Genomic DNA, 21,693 nt, shown 5'->3' on the forward strand with positions numbered 1-21,693 from the left:
GACAAGGAAGGATAAACAGGTGATTTTTAAGATGAGTTTTCCCATGCTTCCTGAAACACTCCTGTGACTAGCTAAGAGGCAAATGGTTGATCAGGTGTTCTGTAGTCCTCCATTGGCTCCCTGTGGGCAGCTGGTCCCCCATGAAGGTGACCAGAGGGTGAAAAGAACAGGAGTAAGCTGTATTGTGGCACAGGCCTGCTTGGACCCTCACAGCTGCAAGAGCTCTTCTTGGGGTAACAGTTGGCAGCTGGGTAAATGGAACTGTTTTCAGAGCTGCTCGCCCCAGGCGCCGTGAGGCCAGCCCTGGAATCTGGGCTCTGAAGGCTGGGAAGGCTCATGGGATACAGTGGGGCTCAGGCTTCCTACCAGGGTGCTGTCTCCTCTCACCTTTTTTCTTTCCCCCAGCTCCCTGTTCATGCTGAGTTTCTACCTGTCATGTTTCCTGCTGCTGGCCTTGGTGGTGTTTGTGTCTGTGATCTATGCCTGTGTGAAGGTAAGTGTCCCTTGCATGCCATCCAGAGGGCTTTTTAACAGTGGCAGAGGCCATTGCTGAGATCTGAGCATCACTGTTGGCTGAGGTAACAGACATGGGAGTGCATGGTGCTGGTCCCCAGCTGGCACTGATGGCTGTTTATCTTGGCTGCCTCATTAAGACCTTCCTAACCTTTGCAACAAGGTTGTCACTGCTGCTTCAGTGTCAGATGGGGCAAGAGGGCCTGTTAGCCAGAGCCTGAAACAGAGTGACCATTCTCTAGAGAATGTGTGTGGAGAGCTCTAGACACAGCCCTCAGTGGCCTCCAGAGCCCTAGAGTGGATATTCTCTTAGATCAGGAATGAACCTAGCATGTAGGTGAGGGGTATGGTTCCAGAGAGGTGCAGAGTTTTAGACTGTTCACAGTGGGTACCAAGGAGCCCAGCTTCCTGTTCTGTCTTTTATTAGATTTCTCTTGGACATACCAAGTTGTATCTCTAGGTAGTACTTGACTCCAGACTTCTGTTTCTCTCGCCCAGCAAGCCTTTGTCTCCTTCTCTTCTTTTCATCAGCAGGCAGAGGAGGACTCTGCACACTCCAAACCTTGCCCTTCAGTAATCTCTTTGCTTAGCTGCCTCATAGTCAAAAGTCTTGATGGAGCAGCTGTCGGGTCTGGTAGGGATCTAAGGAATTATGTGTGTGGGTTAAAGGTAGTTCTGTCTTCGTGAGGAGATGGTGGGTGTCTTACTATATTGAAGGGTGAGGATTGGCTTTCCTTCCTCAAGGCTGTGACCTTCCTGCTCTGTGTTTAGTCACTTCCTGCTTTGGCCGTGCAGTTGTCAAGGCCTCCGAGCTTCTCAGCCATAGCAGACAGTTCAGTCTCTTCATCCATGGAGATAACAGCAAGGCACCAAACTGCCACAATAACCAAAGGCGAAAGCAACTGAGTGTCCGTCATCAGATGACAAGAAATAAAACATGGCATGTAACTGTGATAAATGTGCTCCTGAGCACATGGAAGAGTGATGGCCTGTCACATGCTGCAGTGTGGATGGGCCTTGGAGACGCTGCTGAGTGAAAGAAGCCATTCACATGCTGTATTATCTCAAATATGTAATTATCTGAGAGACAAATTCGTAAGACAGAAAGATTAGAGGTGCCCCACACTGGCTGAATGGGGAGTTGTTGCTCAGTGGGTAGTGTTTTCACATGGAGTGATGGAAGAATCTTAGAAATGGGTAGCAGGTGGTTACACAGTGTTGTGGCTGTAATGGATGCCACATTGAAATGGCAAGATTTGTTGTATTTTTGCTACAATATGAACATTACAATAGACTGAGCATTCTGGCACAAGCCTGTAACATCAGCAGTTGGAAGACTGAGGCAGGAGGCTAGAGCTCAAGGTTAGACTGAGCTATACGCTGATAACTTGTCTTTAAAAGCTACAATAAGTATAAATAAATATATATTTCGGGTATATGCCCAGGAGTGGTATAGCTAGATCTTGAGGTAGCACTATTCCTAATGGTCTGAGAACGTGCCAGGTAATTTCCAAAGTGGTTGTAAAAGCTTACCTTCCCACCAGCAATGGAGGAGGGTTCCTCTTTCTCCACACCCTCTCCAGCGTGTGTTGTCACTTCAGTTTTTGATCTCTGATGGGGTTCAAATGGAATCTCAGAGTCTTTTTGATTTGTATTTTCCTGATGACTAAGGACATTCAGCATTTCTTTAAGGGTTTCTCCACCATTCACTATTCCTCTGTTGAGAATTCTGTTTAGCCCTGTGTCCCATTTTTTTTTAATTGGGTTATTTGATTTGTTGGTGTTTAATTTCTTGAGTTCTTTACATAGTCTGCATACTAGCCTTTTGTCAGAGGTAGGGTTGGTGAAGATCGTTTCCCAGTCTGTAGTCTGTCATTTTGTTCCCCTGTCAGTGGACTAGGGGAGAGGGATGGGGAGGAGACGAGTGAGAGGGCTACAACTGGGATACAAAGTTAATAAATTATAAATAGTAATAATAATAATAATGCCACAATCGTTTTTAAAATACACCACAGCTAAAATATCATAAAAGTTATTTTTCCTGAACACCAAAGAGAATATATCCTTGGGGGGGGGTGTGGCTTGCCTTGGCTGATATGTATGTGCTCCTCTGCCTCATGCATGTGACTGTAAATGCCTTTTGCCCCTCTTACCACAGTCGCCTGGTAACCGCTAATCCACTCTCAATTTGCATGCTCTCCATATCTCATATGAATGGGCTCATACAACATATCGCCTTTTGAGGCAGGCTTCTTTCACTTAGCGTAGTAGTTTCAAGGTTCCCCAACATCATAGCACCATCACTTTCTCCTGTCTCATGGCTCAGCACATGCCCGGTGTGACTGCGGCATATTTTATCGCTTAGTCACTGATGGACTTCTGGGTACCTTTCCATCTTCACCCTACTCTGAGCCAAGCTGCAGTGAACTTGGATGCTTAAATGCCTGCTCAAGGCCCCGATTTCAGTCATCCTATGTACCAAACCCAGTGGGGGAACTGCTGAGTGTGATACTTTGCGCCTGATTTTTCAGGACCCATCAGAGCACACCCACAGCAGTAGTGTTTTTGGCGGTTCCTGCAGCAGCGCATGCGTGTTCTGATTTCCCCGCATCTTAGTCAGTACTTGTTTTGCTTTCTTGTAGGTATTTTCTGCACAGAATCTTTCAGTTGGTTAGCTATAACTTCTGCGGGTTCTTCTTTTCTTTTTCCGGCATGTGGTGTGGGTGGCTTCTGATGCCAACCTGTCGGTATTAGGTAACAGACCTTGTGGCCTGGCACGTTCTGTTGAAATGCCCAGGGAGGCTGAGGCCTTCAGATGGAGAGAAGCCTCTGCCTACTTTCCTTAACCAACAGAATTAAGGTGTTCCCGCAGACAGACAGACAGATAGCCTTTAGAGGAGTGTGGCTTGCTCAGGGTCATACAGGGCAGACAAGCCCAGGACACAGGCTTTCTGCTTTCTTTCCCAAGCCCCTCCATCCTCCACCACCCCCTGTCCTTGGGGCATTCTGAGGTCACCTGCACTCTTGGCAGCAGACAGGCCTCCCCAGGAGGAGCTGAGGCAGCAAAGCTGGAGAAGCCCAGGTCCCCTGCTTTGCTTTGTCAACATCTTTGTTAGCCTCGGTTGTATAGCAGCTGAGGAGTGTGTGGCATACAATAGCAGTCAAGCGTGTCAGGCGTGATGGTAGAATGGGCTGAGCAGGTTCTCATTTAATTCCTAAAGGACAGAGGGTCCTGGAGCAGACATATGGAGGATATAGGAAGAGTTGAGGAAGCCAAGTGGCAGTTCCTTGGGACCTACATGTTAGAGAAAATGCTCACCCAGTGCCCTCCTCAGAGGGCCTCCTCCCTCCTGTTTCCACGGCCCTCTACTCTTCTGCAGGGCCTCTCTGAATCCCCATCCCTTCTAAGAAGCCTTCCAGGAAGGTCCCCCACTCCCCTAGTCACACATACAAACCTTGCATGGCTCTTCCCTCCCCCCCCCCCCCGGCCCCGCACTGTTTCTTCCTGGTCAGCCCCCAAGGCTTTTCTGCCATTTCCTATCTGGTCATGGTAGCATCACTTCCTCCATCCTGTCACCTGTCAGCCCCCCGGCCGGTGCTGAGGCTCTGCCGCTGGTGATCTGAAGGAGCAGGCAGTGGTGTGAGCTATGCATCCCGGAGGGGTTCAGGAAGGTCTGGGGAGCCATGCTGGGCACAGGGTATTTCCACCTGAGGGGTCCTGGCTGAATTCTGCTCTGTCTCTTCTTCCCTCCCCGCCCAGCTCTTCCCTCCCCCCCTGCAGATGCTCTCCCGGAAGATTGTACGATCCAAGATGAACAGCACCCTGGTCGGGGTGTTCACCATCACGCTGGTGTTCCTCTCAGCTTTTGTCAACATGGTGGGTGTCTCCGTAGCCTCTTGGGTGCCTCCCAACTCTGTGGGTTCGGTCCAGCGGGCCCCCACGGCTGATGAACATAGCCCACCTCAGGCTGGGGTCTAATTTGACTTTCACTAGCATCTCACATAGGCTTTCAGTTCCTTGTTTTCAAGCTAGGAACACAGGGGATGTCTGCAACACAGATTAAAGGGGCCCCACCATTGCTAGGTCCATGGGTAATGCCATCCCTGTAGCCAGAGCAAAGCTTTCCCTTCAGGCGCCTCCTGTTCCTGGGGTGTGTACAGCACTGCTCCCGGGACAGGCTGGCCTGGTACCACCCACCATCCTGTGGGACGTGGCTCCTTGGCCTGGCCTGTGTGTGTATGTGGGGGGTGACCAGCCTCAATACCCTCTCCCCGCCCTAGTTCATGTGCAACCCTAAGAACCTGGTGGGCTGCCTGGCAGAGGAGCACAACATCACCGTGAACCAGGTCAACGCATGCCACGTGGTGGAATCGGCCTTCAATTACAGCCTGGGCGACGAGCAGGGCTTCTGTGGCAGCTCCCGGCCCAACTGCAACTTCCCAGAGGTTCGGCGGCAATTGGTGCGGGTAGAGATGGCTGCAGAGATGGCTGCAGGAGCGGACCTTCCTGGTCCCCCCTCTCCCTTCCCCCAAGGCTCAGCAAAGGCACTGTCCACCACATAGCTGATGTTCAGGCAGGACTTAAGCCAGGTACTGGCTGGATTCTAAGGGGCTTCCATCCACAGGAAGGGTAGCTGGGACTCTGATGCTGAACTCGCTGGGTATGCTCTCCCGCCTGCACCTCTCTCAGAGACAGGCGGGGACTTTAGCTGCTCCGGAATCCATCTAGTCACCAGGGACCTCCCTTACAGTACCTCAGTTGGCTCTCAAAAGCCCTGGGGCTGCCCACCACTAGTCACTAACGTCTGCAGAGACATGTTGGCAACGGTAAGGGGAGAACACTCAGAAGTAACGGTGCCGAATGGAAAGAACCGCACATGCTAATGTCTGGAGATAAATGACAGAGAGGACCTGTGAGGTCAGTTGAGCCCGTCCCTCCGTCAGCGAAGGACAGAGGCGCAGAGATTAGAAGAGACTCCTTCAGGGTCATAGGACAGGGCCCCGCTGGTCTCTCCAGATTCGGAACCAGTATGTTTGCACTGCAGAAGCCTTCAGGCTTTAGGAGGAATCTGGGCGGAATGGAACGGTAAAACAGTGCTGTCACACGTGTGAATAGTGACGGAAGAGGAGTAAAGGCACTTGCTGTCACGTCAGTTAGGTGGGCTAGTTCATGTGTGTGCCCCCTCCCCACAGCTGGGTGAGTTCTGAAAGCACCTGCAGGTTTTTAGAACTGTGGATGTCAGAGCTGCAGCTCAGCGTGGGGGGGCCTTTGTTCCCTGCAGTCACTGCTGATGCCGGGCATAGCTCAGTCAGTGTCCATGGGTGGGCGTATATGGTAGGAAGCGTTGCTGATGGGGGAAACTGAGGCGTAGAGAGGACGGGTCGGGTTAGCCTGAGCTTGGAGCTATGCCAGTGTCCACCTGCATCACCTCCCAGGTCCACTCCAGGCTGGAGATGGCTTTCTCTCACCTTCTGGCTGGCTTCCATCAGCAGGAACATTCCCAAACCACGCTCTCCCACTCCCAGCCCCCTCCCCCACCCCGGGTCAGGTGAGGTGGGGCGTGGCAGGGCCTGTAAGGACAAGGGCAGGGCTGGGACCTGAGGCCGCCCTCTCTCTGCAGTACTTCACTTACAGTGTGCTGCTCAGCCTGCTGGCCTGCTCCGTGTTCCTGCAGATCAGCTGCATCCGGAAGCTGGTGCTCATGTTGGCCATCGAGTGTATCTACGTGCTCATAGTCGAGGTGCCCGGTGTCACGCTCTTCGACAATGCTGACCTTCTGGTCACCGCCAATGCCATGTATGCCGCGCCTTCCTTCCTCCTCCAATGGGGTCTGGGGAGGGTCCAGGGCGGCAGAGGTGGCAGGAGCCTAGGTCCTGGCATCACAGGGAACCTGCGAAGACAGTTTCTTCCTCCTCCCCAAGCCTGTTTATTGAGCAGAGCACATCAGGTCATGGGGCCTTGTGTCTTCCCTTCTGTCCTTCCCACGTTGGGGATAGCACAGGCGACCAGACCCCACTGCCTTTCTGCCTCTAGTTGGCTAGTCAGTGCTCGCCTCGGGCTTGGGGGCTGAGGAAGGCGAGGAATTCTTCAGTCCATCTACTCAGCTGTTCGTTCATTTATTGGGGAGGGCCTGTGATGAGCAGATCCTGAGCCAGCCAGATCAGAGTAGAACAGGTAATCCAACAGAAAGGTCCTTACCTTGTGACAAGAGCAACAGGTGGGAAAATTAAGGCTGGAAATGAGATTTACACAAGAACCCCTGATGGCAGTGTGGGCAGATGACACAGAGGCAGTGGATACTTGAAGGTCCTTGAAGCTGGCTTTGAACTCCTACTCCTCCTGTCTCCATCTGCCTGGGAGCCAACATCCTGCTTCTTTTTCTTTTCCTCCCCTCGCCCTCTGCGCCTCCTCTCTCCCTCTATGGATGATAGAAGTAGACAGTGGAGGCCTTTGGTGCCGAGAGACCCTGGTTTTACTCCAGCCGTACTACACAGTAGATAAATAATGCAAGTCACGTTTGCAATTTAAATTTTTTTCCAGTGGCTGTAATTTAAAAGGCAAAAATGTGTGGTAGCTTTTTATTATATGGTCCTAGACCCTTGTCTGTACTAGGCAAGTGCTCTACCACAGAGCAACACCCCAGACCAAAGGTGCAATTAATTTTAATAACAATCATGTATAGCCACTATATCCAAAATATGATCTTGTAAACATATAAATAATTGCTAGTTATTATGAAACTGTTTTACCCCCCATATATTTGCAGTATGTTTACATGCACAGCCTCCTTTAACTTGCTCTCCCCTTATTTCAGGGTCTAGTAGCCACATGTGGCCAGCAGTTGCCTTGTGTGATGGTACAGATGGCATCACAGGGCCAAGACAGACAGGTGGACGTGGGAGGGAGCAGATAGGGTCCGCCGTGGTCAGATGCTAGATAAGGTGCGCTTTCTGCAAGCCTTACTGCCTGAAGAGCCCTTGGAAGAGGAGGGCCGAGCACAGCAGTAGCTAGGCAGTAGAACAGAGCTTTTAGGGATCCCTCGGAAGCTGGGTGTCGGGGTGGGGTGTCCTGGAGGCTGAGCAGTCTGCCCAACTTTTCTTCACAGAGACTTCAGCAACAATGGGACCTCCCAATGGTGAGTGGAACCTTCTGTGATAGGGCCCCATCCCCCCCTTGGCAGAGAAAATACATGGGTAGCCATCCTCCCCAGGTAGGAGGAGCCTTGTGATAAGGTGAGCCGTGAAGGAGGTGGCCGGGCCAGGCAAGGAGGCCCTCCCTCCAGGGGTAGCAGGGGTCATAATAGGACAGTCCCTGGACTGTTTTGACTTCCACACCGCGGGGTGAGCTGACGGTCCCATGCAGTATCGTCAGGCCCAAGGTTATCCCCCAAGGATTGCTTTAAAGCATTCGGCCTCTGATCTTTTTCAAGCCCTGGGCTCAATATTATAGACACAGAGCTAGGGGTGGAACCTGCTTCTCTGCAGGTACAGAGAAGGCTCTGAGGCTAGCCCTGCAGGAGGGTCAGGCATGAGTCAGCCCTGGCACTCAGGCTTTGGGTTGTAAAAGGAGCAGGTTTGGGACGACAGCCTCTACTTGAAAAGGCCTACTCTATGCCAGGTGCCTCATGGAGCACAAATGTACAAGTCTGGAAATGGGGGCATTACCCCGTTTTAGCAGTGCCTGGTTATCTTGACCCTGAACTGCTGCTGCTGCCTTGTAGGAAAGCTGAGTTCATGACTTAAGGTGACCAGAAGGGCTCATCCAGTGACAGGAATATAAGGCACCAGGGGAAAAACTACAGCCCCCACTGCTGTAAGGCTTCCTGGAGGAAGTGCCTCAAGCAGCTTCTAGGAAGGGAGGAGGAAGAAGGGAGCTGAAGTGGGAGAAGGTGGGAGGGGTCAGTCCTCAGAGCCTGCTGAAGTACCGGAGTGAGCTTAGGGCTGCTTATCTCTCACTAACAGCCCCGAGCACGCGACCAAGGTGGCACTGAAGGTGGTGACGCCGATCATCATCTCCGTCTTCGTGCTGGCCCTGTACCTGCATGCCCAGCAGGTGGAGTCCACTGCTCGCCTGGACTTCCTCTGGAAACTGCAGGTGGGTGGCCCTGGGCTAGAGCTGCATGGGGAAGCAGCAGGGCTCACTGAACTCACTAGACCTCGGGTGTCCTGTTTTGGTCTCATCTCATCTGACCGCCGCCCAGTGCCAGGGGGAGGAGGCACCCAAGAAAACCTGCTGGAGAAAGCTGGCTTCCAGGCTGGATGCCTACACCTTTGATTCCAGCCCCTCCTGTGGCTTAGCCCAAGTCCAGCCTCCTTGTCTCGTCTGGCTCCTCGCCCAGTGGCAAGCCCCTTCTGCCTCATACTTCTTGATGTCAAGACTCAGGATTGCTGGCTGGGGCAGCACACCCTGCTTTTGGTTGGATGCTGGATGCAGGTGGCCATTTGGCTGTTCCTTCTGTAGGGTGCAGTCCATGGGCTATCTGGCTGTCAGGTCCGAGGTCCTTGGTGGAGGTGCCGTGAGGCTAGGAGATCTAAGAGTATCACTCTGTGCTTTCCCTGGAGAATGTCCCTCCTGAAGTCCCAGCTGTCAGTGAGCTGAGTTGCCACCTGGCATTCTCCTTTGAGGAGGTCCCCAGAGTAGACCAGGACCTGTGGGACCTAGAGCTCATCTCTGCTCACCATTCCACCTGTCTTCCTCCATGGGTCCCCAGGGTACCTCTCCCAAGATGTACCTGGGCTGTGTCAAACGCGTCAGGGAGAGTTAGCCTGCTGCTAGCCTCTGCTGTGTGGGTTCAGTTCCCGCCAGGGGGAAAGCCCTGGGATCTAGAAAGGGCGAGAGGCGGCGTTCCTGTGAGAACTGAGGCCTCCCAGGCCCAGCAGCTCTGACACCCCCGAGGGTGTGGCAATCCCTGTCCTTCCATTGTGGCAGGAAGGACTACTGGGGACAGGGACAAGGCTTCTGTCCCTTTGGCCTGAGGTCCTACATAAGCTCTAGCCATTTCAAGCCACCCCCCCCCAACTCCTTGTCACCATAGTGCCCTTCCACTCTGTCATGCCTGGCCACAGGAGACACAGATTATCTTTCCCTTTGAAACCCTCCCTGCCATGCACACAGAGCCCCTTCCATGTTTTTATCTTTTTGTTTGTTTGCTGTGTGTGTGTTTTATACATATGGATGGATGTGAGTATGTATGTGGGTGCATGAATGCCTGTGAGCCCCACTTATCTCCACCTCTCAGGCACTAGGATGAAAAGCTAATCCGACTGTGCCTGGCTTCAAAAACAACCAACCACTACCAACAGCAGCAAAATCATGGGTTCTGAGGATCAAACTCGAGTCATTGTGGCCAAGAGGCAAGCACTTGGGGCTGAAGAGATGGCTCAGAGGTTAAGAACACTGTCTGCTCTTCCAGAGGTCCTGAGTTCAATTCCCAGCAACCACACGGTGGCTCACAACCATCTGTACTGGGATCTGTGCCCTCTTCTGGCGTGCAGCTGTACATGCAGCCAGAATATTTGTATACGTAATAAAGAAATAAATCCTAAAATAAAGACAAGGCAAACACTTCTGGGCTAAGGAGAGACTGAGTTCTCTCCTCAGCCTTGGGCAAGTTTTTAAAAATCATTTTCACTCTGCTGAAGAGCTGCAGGATCTACATGATGAGGTCTACCAGTTCCGTCCTTGACCTTTGGTTTTTGTGCTCCACCCCGTGTATTCTTTCTGACATGCGTCCCTCAAGCTTTGGATACCCAGCGTCTGTCTTCCCAGGGGCCCCTGCATTGCCCCCTGTCCCTTCCCTTCCCTATCAGAACTCACGGCATCTGGCCACGTCAGGTTTTCCCAGCTGTTCTGATTTTGGCCCCGACCCTCTCTAGGAGAATTCTGAATTCACTCATCAGGTCTCCTGGGTTTTCACATCTTGGAGTCTTAACTAGTTGTAAAGATCTTTTGCGTCCATGTCCTTGTGCCGACTTGGGCCATGCATTTCTGGAAGAGACCCGGGAGACGTGCTGGGCATGTGAGTACCTAGAGCTGGGCTCCCTCCCTCCCTCCCTCCCTCCCTCCCTCCCTCCCTCCCTCCCTCCCTCCCTCATGCCACCATGGTGTTGATCCTGACCACCTGCTGGAGCTGCCCTTGACCACACTCTCCCCCCCCCCCTTATACCTTTCTGTAAGATGGCACAACAGTCTTCTGTTCCTCAGCAAATCTTCACTTCCAGCCTTTGCATCTGTTGATTCCTGCTTGTGTCAGCTCACATAGAGCTGCCATTCAGTACCTTGGCAGGATGGTCCATGCCTATGATCCTAGTACTTTGGAGGCAGAGACAGGAAAGAGGGTTGTTGCAGGTTTGAGGCCAGCATAGTTTATATAGCAAGTGCCAAACCAGCCAGGGCAACGTAACAGGATCTGTTTCTCAACCTGCCCCCACCTGCAGAAGAGAGATGTCAGCTGTGATGCTCCGTGTCTGTCCTTCCTTCCTTTTCAGGTGGCATTATACCATCAGGAGGAGTTCCTGGCCATTAATCTGTTTCTTCGTTTACCCGTCTATATTATCACTAGTTCACAGTTCCTTAAGCCCGTGAGTTAGGATCTGCCCCTTGCGTTTATTTTCATGCTCACATCACTGTAGGTTTGGCTAGTACATATTTCTTCAAGCTATGTCATTGGACACATCCCCACCACTCTTTGAGCACTCCAAGCTCAGCAAAATGTCGAAGCTTTGCAGGTACTTTCTTGGCTTTTGGGCCAGGACTCTGACTCCTTCGAGGATCTCTGGCTTCTCCTGATGGAGACTCGTGTTTAGAAACCGAGATCCGAGCACCCAGTGGCCCATCCAGGCCTCTGCGCACACTGCTGGGAAATGAGTATCAGTGGACATGGATGCAGAGAGAACCCCTGCATGGGCACAGACTGATATGTCTGCACAACTTCAGGTGTTCATGGTTTTTCAGTTATGGGCTCCTTCCAAAACCTAATCTTTGATCTACTGCCTCTGGCTTCTTTCAGGCCTCCCCACTCTGTGCTTGGGAGTGGTACCCTGGCATCCGAGAACCCCACCTCCCCTTATCTCTTCTAGTTACTGATGAGCTTGGCAGTAATAGTCCCCCTCCTCTCAAGCTCCCTTTGGTCCTTCCCTGAGGCCCTCTGCTCCCTTGTAACCCACCTCTCCCCGCACTCCATAGAGTGGTCACTTTGCTTCCTCAGCTTCTGAGGGCTGTCCTCTAGGATGGAGGGCATGGACTCCAGTGTCCCCTGCTTGTGTGAGAGGCTTGTCCCTGTCATGGGCCTGTGATGTGGAAGCTGACTAGGAAGCTTATGATGCCAGCTGGTCTTTCCAGCTCCTGTTCTTGGCTTTGAGGGAGCTGGTAGGACAAGAGCCAGCAAATAGCAATAGAAACATACAAGCGGGCGTTGCAAGGAAGGAGTGATCGCCACTCCCCGCCCTTTCAGGCCCTTCGCCTCTGCACCCATCTGCAGCCCTGGTAGAAGGGCATGTGCTGAACTGGCTCAGGGGCAAGGGCAGGTGGCTGCTCTTCATGGGGAGAGACATGGTCAAAGTGCCCGTCTCAGGAACATTATGTCACCAGGCTAAAGGCGAGCCAGGAGACTGGTTCACACCACTGGACTTACCCTGCCGCTCAGGAGGTGGAGGTAGGCAGAGGTCCCTAGGTCTCAGTCTAACCTGAGTTCTCCCAGCTCCAATTCCAGTGGTTCTGAAAAGTCACCCAGCTGTGGAGATGAGATCCTCTTCCCTGGAGTTCCCGGGCCTTCTGCCTTGGGTTCAGATCCTAGAGCCTTGGAAGGTGTGCTAGCTCCTTTCCTTGGACAGGTCACTGTCCGCAGGGAAAACCAGGACCCTGAGATACAGCTGTGGCCCGGCTAGAGAATCTAGTTGCACTGAAACTAGTCTTTTGTTGTTGTTGTTTTGGAAAGCTCAGGGACACTGGCTGGGTCTTTTAAACATCCCTGCTGGTAATAACTTCTCTGCCAACCCACATAGCCACTCCCAGGAAGAGAACCATTTTGTCTGCCATCAAGAGTGGAGGATCCGGCTTACCCTACTCTGAAATCCATATATGCCACTCTGGTCAGGTGGCTCCTTCCCACATCCCTGTGCACAACCACACTTCTGCTTCAGCCTCATTCGGGCTAACCGTTACCTTCATGCAAGAGCTCTGCACTGGAAGATGAGTGGCCACAAACTCCATCTGTGCAGACTCCAGGACTCAAACTGGGAGAGCCATAGTCAGTGAGGCGGTGTCCCCTTCCCACCCTGGCTAACAGCATTCCTGCTGGCCTGCTGGCCCTGGCTGGCTCCAAAACAAGTCTCCTCTAATGGGAAGCAGATACGGCAGGACCCGGGCCAAGTTCCTGAGGGGCCAGCCCAGTAGGGTTGTTCTGGCAAGCTGCTTTCCTGGTTTCATTTCCTAATCTTGAGAAAATGCAGGGTTAGGGTGTGGCAGAGGGCTGTTTGGAGTGTGGGTTTGGATCATTGATCTTCTCAGTTGCCAGGTCCGGTCTTGGGGAGACCTGTGCTTCCGCTTTGCTCCCGTCCTCCATGAGCGTTGCTTGCCACAGGTGGTGGGGTTGTCAGCCCCTCCTGTCTCCTCCCGAGGTCAGGCGCGCTGTGTGGAGAGCATGTGGAGGCGGGGGCTGCCGGGAGGGGAGGCAGCTGGCACTTGTTGGCGCCGCTGTTTCGGCTTCCTCTCACTGGGTCTTCTGTCCCCAGGCCACGGAGGAGAAGGAGGAGATGGAGGAGCTGCAGGCCTACAACCGGCGCCTGCTGCACAACATTCTGCCCAAGGACGTGGCTGCGCACTTCCTGGCCCGAGAGCGGCGCAATGACGAGCTGTACTACCAGTCCTGCGAGTGCGTGGCCGTCATGTTCGCCTCCATCGCCAACTTCTCCGAATTCTACGTGGAGCTGGAGGCCAACAACGAGGGCGTCGAGTGCCTGCGGCTGCTCAATGAGATCATTGCAGACTTTGATGAGGTGCTTCTGGGGCCCCTGCACGTCCCTGCTGTCCCATTCTCCGTCCGGCAGGGGCTCTGACGGCAGGAGCCTGGCTATGTCCCAGATGCCATCATGGCTCCTGGCACAAATTACTTAGGCCTCACACCCTAAGTGTCCAGCCTAAGGACACTGTGCTGACGTGTGGGAGCTAGGGTTTCTGCCCAGCTCTTTGAACTTGAGCCATTGTGGCCCCAAGGTGGAGATGGCCCAGGATTTGTCAAGGGCTTCGAGAGCAGGAGGAGCCTGGGCAAAGGAAGAAGGCAGGCAGGAAAACAAGCCATTGTTAAACCTTTGCTGAGTGCCCAGTGTGTGCAGGGCCCCAGGGAGGCCTCAGTCATGTCAGGAGTGGGCTACAATCCAGAGGGGTGAATATGCACTATTTGAAGGTCTGCTGCCATGGGGCTTCCAGTGACTAGAGTTGGGTATAGGTGTCTCTGAGTTTCCCAGAAGCCCAGGGATAGAGAAAAAAAAAAAGTGACTTGCTAGATAAAGTTGGGGAGGTTTTCATGGCTGGGGGACTGTGAGACCCCCTTGTCAGGGTTGTGAGACCTGGAAATGGTTAGTGGCCCTGCCCTTCAGGGCTCTTGGTGTGGGGAAACAGGTAGGCCCTCTCTAGTGAAGCAGTGTGGGGGAGGTCCTGCTTTACCACAGAGCCTTGGGCACCTCACTCTGAATTGATGCCCTGGGTGTGTGAGGAGGGGACTCACAGAACAAGGCTCCCGGGCTTCCTTCCACCTTCCCATCCTTCTTGTGAACTTCAGTGCCCCACTGATGACTCAGGCCCGAACCCCTTCTGTCTAGATCATCAGTGAGGATCGGTTCAGGCAGCTGGAAAAGATCAAGACCATAGGTAGCACCTACATGGCTGCCTCTGGCCTCAACGACTCCACCTATGACAAGGCAGGCAAGACCCACATCAAGGCTCTTGCAGACTTCGCCATGAAGCTGATGGACCAAATGAAGTACATCAATGAGCACTCCTTCAACAACTTCCAGATGAAGATCGGTGAGGGGGCTTGTGGGTAGAGAGGGCTTTGTGGGTTCCGTGCTCCATCCCTATCCACTGTCCGTCTAATGGTAGAAGGCAAGTCTTCTTCCAGACTCCTTCAGGAAAAAAGGAAGCCAAAACTAAATACTTGCTGCATTTTCCATACAAAACGTGCATCTTAGCAAATGTATAGACATATTGAACAGACACTCTGTTAGCAAAATGAGTAAAGTGCACTACTTTCGGAAAATAGCCAGATAGTACGGACAAAATGATTTTATTTCAGTCTTCCTGCCTCAGCCTCCCAAGTGCTGGGATTGCGTACGTGAACTACCATCTCTGGCATGTTTCAGCTTTTTAAAGCAGAGTGATCTTTAAAAACGTTTCTCCTGCGTATGGGTTTTGTCACATACATGTTTGTGCACCAAGTGCATGCCTGGTGCCCGCAGAATCTAGAAGAGTGTGTCAGATCCCTGAGTTACAAATGGTTGTTAACGGCCAAGTGGGTGCTGGGAATTGAACTCAGGTCCTCCGGAAAAGCAGCCAGGGCTATTTATCTCTCTAGGCACTAAAGCAGGGTGATCTTAAAGTGACTGGGTGGTTTAGTGCTGAGTTCTTGCTGTGAGCCCAAAGCAGCTACCCTGCGAGCCGGGTAGTCCACACACACTGGGGTAGGCGGCAAGGCGGGTGTGACGTGCCAAACTTGCATGTCTTCACTTGACCGCGTCTCGTGTTTCCAGTTCTGAGGACTGAACCCAGGGTCGCACATATTTTTTTTTTCCAGACAAAAACTGAGCTATACCTTTGGGATCCATCCTTTAGCAAAGAGAGCTTATTTGCTCACCTTGTGTGTGCGCATGTGGAGGTCAGAGGACAGTGTACAGGCATCAGTTCTCTCCCTCCACCATGTAGGTCCTGGAGAGTGAGCTCAGGCTGCCGGGCTGAGCGGTGAGCCCCCTCGAGTGTCAGCTCTGCAGAAGAGCAGAAAGAACAGTGCGGAGAACACGCACACCCCTGTCCGTACCCACGCAGCAGTGCCCCCAACTCCACCATCCACAGAGCGTGTCAACAACTGCTCCTTTGGGGAGGACACAGGGCTATGCGTCAGCGCATTTGCCTTCACCTTGCAGCTGCTCAGTCACGGCTGCTGCGGTTCACTGTGCAGAGGGAAGTTACTCAAGGGCAGTCCCCCCTCCTCTTGAGGCTTGTAGCGGTTGAAGATGTTTTCAAAAAGAGCAGACCTTTGCTCTGGTCAAAAGTTTCATGCATTATCAACTCCCTGAGTATGTCTCAAGTCATAAATGATTCAGATGTCTTTTTTTTTTTTTTAAGTAACAGTAATTCACAAAAATACTGGCATTTCGGTTCTCAAAATTAGCACATTAAATTGAAATATTGCATCACTAAAAACTAATATTGCAAGCGTTAATGTCCCCAGGAGATATTTTGTTCCGGCCTGAGTGTCGGGAACTGGGCTGTCCCTGAACAGAATGCTTATCCTGCCCCTCTGGGCACAGTGCTTTGTGGATTGAGCCTGCCTGCTGAAGGCCCGGCATCTACTGTAGCCAACACATGGCCCATGCCTGTGTTAATTCTGCCCTTAGTTTCAGGTAATGTTGTTCCATTCATGGTATCCTGCTATAGTCCTTTGGAGCGAGTTTGCTGTCTCCTCCAAGTTGGTGCTGACATATGTTATCAGGAGGGAAGATTAGGAAAAGGCACTGGGCAGCTGGAGCTGGCCCAGCTGTTAAAGAGCACTCCCAAAGTACCCGGGTTTGAACCCAGCACTCAAGTCCAGTGAGCCACCCTTACCCCCGCTCCGGGGTACTGAGATGCCTCCTCTAGCCCCTGCAGGCACCCTTGCATGCATGTGCCACACAGACACATGAATAAAATGTGTTTTAAAAGAGAAGGCACTGGGCAGTGCTGGACATCCCTGGTGACCTTGAAGGGGGCACACATGGCAATGGACTTGAGGGTTGAGGTAAGGACACAGTGCCAGTGGATGTGTGCATAGATCCTTGCTTTCTTGGGGATCAGGCTTGGCCTCAGTCCAGCAGGAGTCAGGAGCACCGGCCATGTGCCAAGAGATGGATGCTAGCAAGCAAGGTATGTGTTGGTCTTCAGCTGATGAGTATGGCTGATTTCTGTCCACACAGGGCTCAACATTGGACCCGTAGTGGCTGGGGTCATCGGGGCTCGCAAGCCTCAGTATGATATCTGGGGCAATACAGTAAATGTGGCCAGCCGAATGGACAGCACTGGGGTGCCTGACCGCATCCAGGTGAGTGCAAATGTAGCTACCACTCTCAGCATTTACATGGAGGGCCCCTGTTGCCCTCGTGCTAACAGATTTTCACTGTGGGCCACACAGAGTTCACAGTTAAAGTTTCTCTTCAGATCCAAGGGTCCATGTGCCAGTCAGGACAGACATCCCAGAGGTTTGGCAAATAGGGCTGGTCCATACCTTCAGTACCTTGGACAGAGCTGCAGGCTGGTGCACAGAAGGCATTGCTGGGGCAGGCCTCACTGAGAATGCTAATGAGATATACAGGAGGATGCAGACAGAGGCAGGGACCAGGTCTTACCCAGTGGGGCTTGTAGTTCTGTAGGCCTGATGAGGCTGCTGGTGTCTTTAGAGCTCCAGTATCCAAGGGGAATGGGAATTGCTTTCTGCTTCCCCATCCTTTGCAAGCTGGTGCTCATGATCCCTGGGCCTGTGGCTCCTTAGTCCCTTCCTTCACGTTCCTCAGACTTCTGAGTCTTCCTGTTCCATTCACTGCCACACACCTGAAGGTCCTGGTGCAGCTGTGGGAAGCCAGCTTCCTTGGCCTGTTTTTCCAAGTGCTAACTGTACCATGTCAAAGGTTTTCTGAATGTCCCCTCATTTGTCTGCCCTGCCCAGATAGACCCAGCCTACAGAATTGTGGGCGCTGTCCAAGGTACCAGGCCTTTCCCTACCTCCACTCTGTGCCAAGGAGGGACTTCGGGAGTGTGTGTGTGGAGAGGCTGTGAAGGACAAAGGCTGTGTGTATATAGAGAAAGTATCTAACCTTCCACTGAGGCCCAGTGTGAGATGGTCAGCAGCCCACCTTAGTCTTGCCATGTGGGCTCACACAGTGCCCAGCACCTGCATGGCTACCCGGCCAGTTGGGAGTTCTGAAAATACTTGGTAGCAAAGGATGCACCAGTATCACCCACACAAGAGAATATAACTGGTGAAGCCTCAGTGAGTTTTCTTTGTCTGCAGAACCAAGACAAAGACAGGCCTGAGCTCTGGAGTGACATCCCACTGCACATTTCCTTAGCTTTAGGCATGGGAATAATAGGTTCCTATAGAGAGATGAAATGAGACCAGGGGTGGCTGTCTGTTGTCATGGAGCCATACTCTGGGCAAGACTCAGGTCCTGCCCTCCACTGTTGGCAGTGTCTGTTTCCTGAGTTCCTTGGGCCTTCTCTGGAAGGCACAGAGTTTATGAATCCTAGCCCATGCTCCAAGTAGCTCATTATATGCCAGGTGCCTGGGTACTTGTCCCAGTGTCCAGCCTGGGGAGGTGCTGACCACCTCAGCTACCACCACTCTGTTTTTCTAAGATGCCCCTCATTGTCCTCAAGACTCTGGGGTGGAGGGCCTTCCCCACTCTCGTTTAGGGCAGCAGCAGGGCACAGAGGTAGCTGCCCATGGCGGCTCATGGATAAGGTCACTGATAGCCTGTCCTCTCCCTTCCTCAGGTCACCACAGATATGTACCAGGTGCTGGCCGCCAACACATACCAGCTGGAGTGCCGGGGTGTGGTCAAGGTGAAGGGCAAGGGTGAGATGATGACCTACTTCCTCAATGGAGGGCCTCCCCTCAGTTAGCAGATACCAGCCAGAGGTGCCAGCATCCTGGCCTCCAGAGGAATGGAACAGCTTCTTCGTGCACCGTGGGTAGATGGGGCCTGTGCTCCAGTCTCACAGCTGTGCTGGTAAAATTTCCACTTTGACTCAGAAGCAACTTCTGCCTTTGCTGGTGGGCATGGCCTCTGGCCTGGGCCCAGGGTGTCAGCGTCCTGCGGGCACCAAGCTGACCAAAGATGTTTCCCTTGGCAGAAGATTCCGCTAGACTCAAGTTGAGCCTTGAGTTTTCTGACAGCTGCTGCTGCTGCTGCATGGTGGAGGTGCCTTCACTGGCAGTGCCCTGTGGCACACGGTGGCTGGCCTGAGGACAGGTCTTGGCCATGATGGGGAGGTAGGCAGGCTCGAAGCTGGCCTGGGGGCCTCAAGGGTCTGCTCTTCCACCGTGGAGAAGCCATGCCCCCTGGCAGGGCTTTGGGGACAGGAATGCAGGAACTGGAGAGGTGTGGCCTGTGCCGTCCTCTCCCCACACCTCCATGCACACAGACGATACCCTGTAAGGGAAACAGGACTATTTGACAAGGGGGAGGCAAGAGGACACCAGGCAAGGAGCGGTGGGCTCTGAGCAAAAGAAAATATTTATTAAATAAAACAAAACAAGTTTTCTGTGCCCTTCTTTAGACCATGCTAGTTGTATGCGTGTGAGAGACACACAAGCAATCGAGGATGCACTGGGGTAGGGAGGTGGGAACCCCAACTTGTCTTTTTGTATTTTTTATTTTGTATTATTGAAACCTGGGAGATCTAATATGCCAAATTCTATATTTTGTAAATTCTCTATATTAGGAAACAGCTGTGCCCGGCAGGGCATTTCTGCTCCTCTGTACTGTACGTGTGTCTGTGTGTGTACTGGTGTGCGTGGGTGTTTTTCTCATTTTAGACTTGGCAGTTGTTTTTTCTTTTCTTTTCTTTCTTTCTTTCTTTTTTTTTTTTTTTTTTTAGGCACAGCCAGAGCAGGGGTGTGTGTTCTTTGGGGGTACCACACTTTCCAGTTAAGTAGAAGACACAGGGACCATGCTGGTCCCTCTTCTTCTAACCCCTGCCTGCATACATCCCACTTTCCAAGTAAATCAATGCCAACAGAACGGAAGCCAAAGGCGCTGCTCCCGTCCCAGGGGGTGTCAGAAGCGTTCTCCACTTACTAGTGCTTTTTCTCCCCAGAGATGGTGCATGAGGTCCCCTCCCCTCCCAGAGGAGCTCCTACAGGTTCCTGGGTACTCTGTGGTGGCTGGGGCTGGAGGAAGTCCAGGCTTTTTGGCACACTCATCTGGCCCAGGTGCAGGGGCCTGTCTTGGAATGGGTGCCTGTGACCTGGGACGGGGGTGTAGCCTTGCCTTCCACCTGCCGACACAGGAGAGGGAAAAGCCCCAGGGAAAAATCAGCAAAAATTTTGTCTAGTTTTGGTGGGAGGGGACAGTTAAATGTACTGAGGGGAAAATACTATTTTTATAACTCCTAAGAGCATGTTTGGAAAATGATCTACTACCAGAGATAAACTTGAACAGCGTCCTTACTGTCTGTCCCCAGATCTTCTCACTGCTTCTCAGGGTGCAGTCATTCTCCCCTTCAACAGGAGAGTAAAGGTGAGGTGGCAGCTATGTGCCAGCTCAGTGTTAGTGTGATGCCTGACTTCACCCCTCCCATGTTGGAACCCAGTCCCGGGGAAAGGAAGTACGGGCCCAGAGCTGCCGCAGCTGCCTCTGGTCTGTGCCCCGCCACTCCACCCCCGAGTCCTGCGCTGCCCTCACCTCTGGCCCAGGGGGCTGCTTCTCTCGCATTCTTCTCAGTTCCCAGCCCTCCACATGTCCCGCCAGTGCCAGTGGGGTTTTGTTTGGCTTCCGGCCAGAGTGCAGTGTGCGTGCTGAGTTTATACTGTGTTCTCCCGTGGGGCGGGGCCTCGTGGAGGCTCCCCCCCCCGTTCCGGCAGTGACTGGTGACGGCGTGCAGTGCTAGCTCTTCGTTCCCTCTAAGGGGTGTGCACTCTTTTTATTCCTGCTCTTGCAAAAATGATACAATTATGATTTCCCATGGAAATTGAAAAGTCTATTTAAATAATTTAACTATTAAAAACACTTTCACTGGTACCGTGTCCTGGTCTGATTTTCATCTGGGGTCAGGGTCCGGGAAAGAATGTGGCAGAAGGAAAACCAGGAGTAGGCAGACCAATGGAAGGACCTGAGGAGATAGGCAGCATGGAAGCAGATCTGACCTGCACAGCTGCTGACAGCTGTGTTTCCTGGGTAGGCACCACACAAATGCCGCCTCACCGACTCCTCCTGGCCACCACATTTCACTGAGGGAGAAGCTGTGGCACAGAAAGCTTTTCCTGTCTGTTTAAGGCCACACGGCTGTAACAGGAGGTTCAGAACAAGTCTACGCTGCTGTCAGAGACCACACAGGGAACAGATTCTGTTTGCTGTACCCATGGAATTCAGGTTAACTGGGTCCAGGAAATAATTCTAGAGTATGGGTACATTAAATTGGACACAGGTCACATGAAGGAACCTGTGGGAAAGAGTTTACTAGCTTCACAGCGGCAGTGACCATACAGTTCTGGGCATGATAGGCCTAAGACCTCATTAGGGTTTCAGATATGCCTTGGAAAGATGTATGTTATAGGGGCAGGGGCTGAACTCAGAAAGTCCCAAGCTGGGGCACACCAATCGGAAAGAAAATGCAATGATTGATAAGGAAATTCAAACCAGCACCCAGGAGGCAGAGGCAGGCAGATCTCTGAGTTCAGGGCAAGCCAAAACTACAAAGAGAGACCATGTCTGAAAAACAATTTTTTTTTTTTTCATCAAAATGGGAACCTCAGCCCCTAAAGAAATCCTACCTGTTGTGTCTGGACCTTCAGGCACCCCTTGAAATCACTTGCATACACATACAAGATCACACAAGGGAGCAGCTCAAATGCCCTTCCCATGCCCATCATGCTTACTGAGCACACCCTAAGACTAGTTTCTGCTCTACATGTCTTCCTAAGCATATCCACATCTAGAAAGCTAATTCATAGAACATCTTGGAAAACATTCCACTGGTATACAGGTCAGGTTCATGCATGCCGTACTGTTTGTAGCAAATACCAGGTGTGGTAAGTAACAGAGCGTAGCAGGAGGCTAGTGAGGAATTGGTGGAGAGCCACAAGGGCTTCCTGTATTGGAGAAGATGAAGCTGTCTTGAAGCCATACTACTTTACAACTTTCGAAGTTGCAAGTCCGTTTATAAACTTCAAGAGCAAATACGACAGTCATTTGTATTTACAAAATGCAAATGTT

At 52.3% G+C, this 21,693-nt stretch overlaps 1 protein-coding gene across 1 annotated transcript in view; it reads left to right on the forward strand.

Annotated features, from left to right (window-relative positions):
- Positions 1-20,499, forward strand: part of Adcy5 (adenylate cyclase 5) — a 143,383-nt gene extending 122,884 nt beyond the window's left edge. Inside the window, exons 12-21 of the mRNA XM_021634635.2 lie at positions 406-493; positions 4,274-4,390; positions 4,795-4,959; positions 6,135-6,310; positions 7,620-7,649; positions 8,476-8,608; positions 13,246-13,509; positions 14,332-14,536; positions 16,678-16,802; positions 18,251-20,499. Coding sequence (XP_021490310.1) covers positions 406-493; positions 4,274-4,390; positions 4,795-4,959; positions 6,135-6,310; positions 7,620-7,649; positions 8,476-8,608; positions 13,246-13,509; positions 14,332-14,536; positions 16,678-16,802; positions 18,251-18,379 — 1,432 coding nt within the window. The 3' untranslated portion in view covers positions 18,380-20,499. The remainder of the gene's footprint in view (positions 1-405; positions 494-4,273; positions 4,391-4,794; positions 4,960-6,134; positions 6,311-7,619; positions 7,650-8,475; positions 8,609-13,245; positions 13,510-14,331; positions 14,537-16,677; positions 16,803-18,250) is intronic.
- Positions 20,500-21,693: the final 1,194 nt, after the last annotated feature.

Source organism: Meriones unguiculatus, chromosome 17, assembly GCF_030254825.1.
Source record: "Meriones unguiculatus strain TT.TT164.6M chromosome 17, Bangor_MerUng_6.1, whole genome shotgun sequence".
Classification (NCBI taxonomy): domain Eukaryota; kingdom Metazoa; phylum Chordata; class Mammalia; order Rodentia; family Muridae; genus Meriones; species Meriones unguiculatus.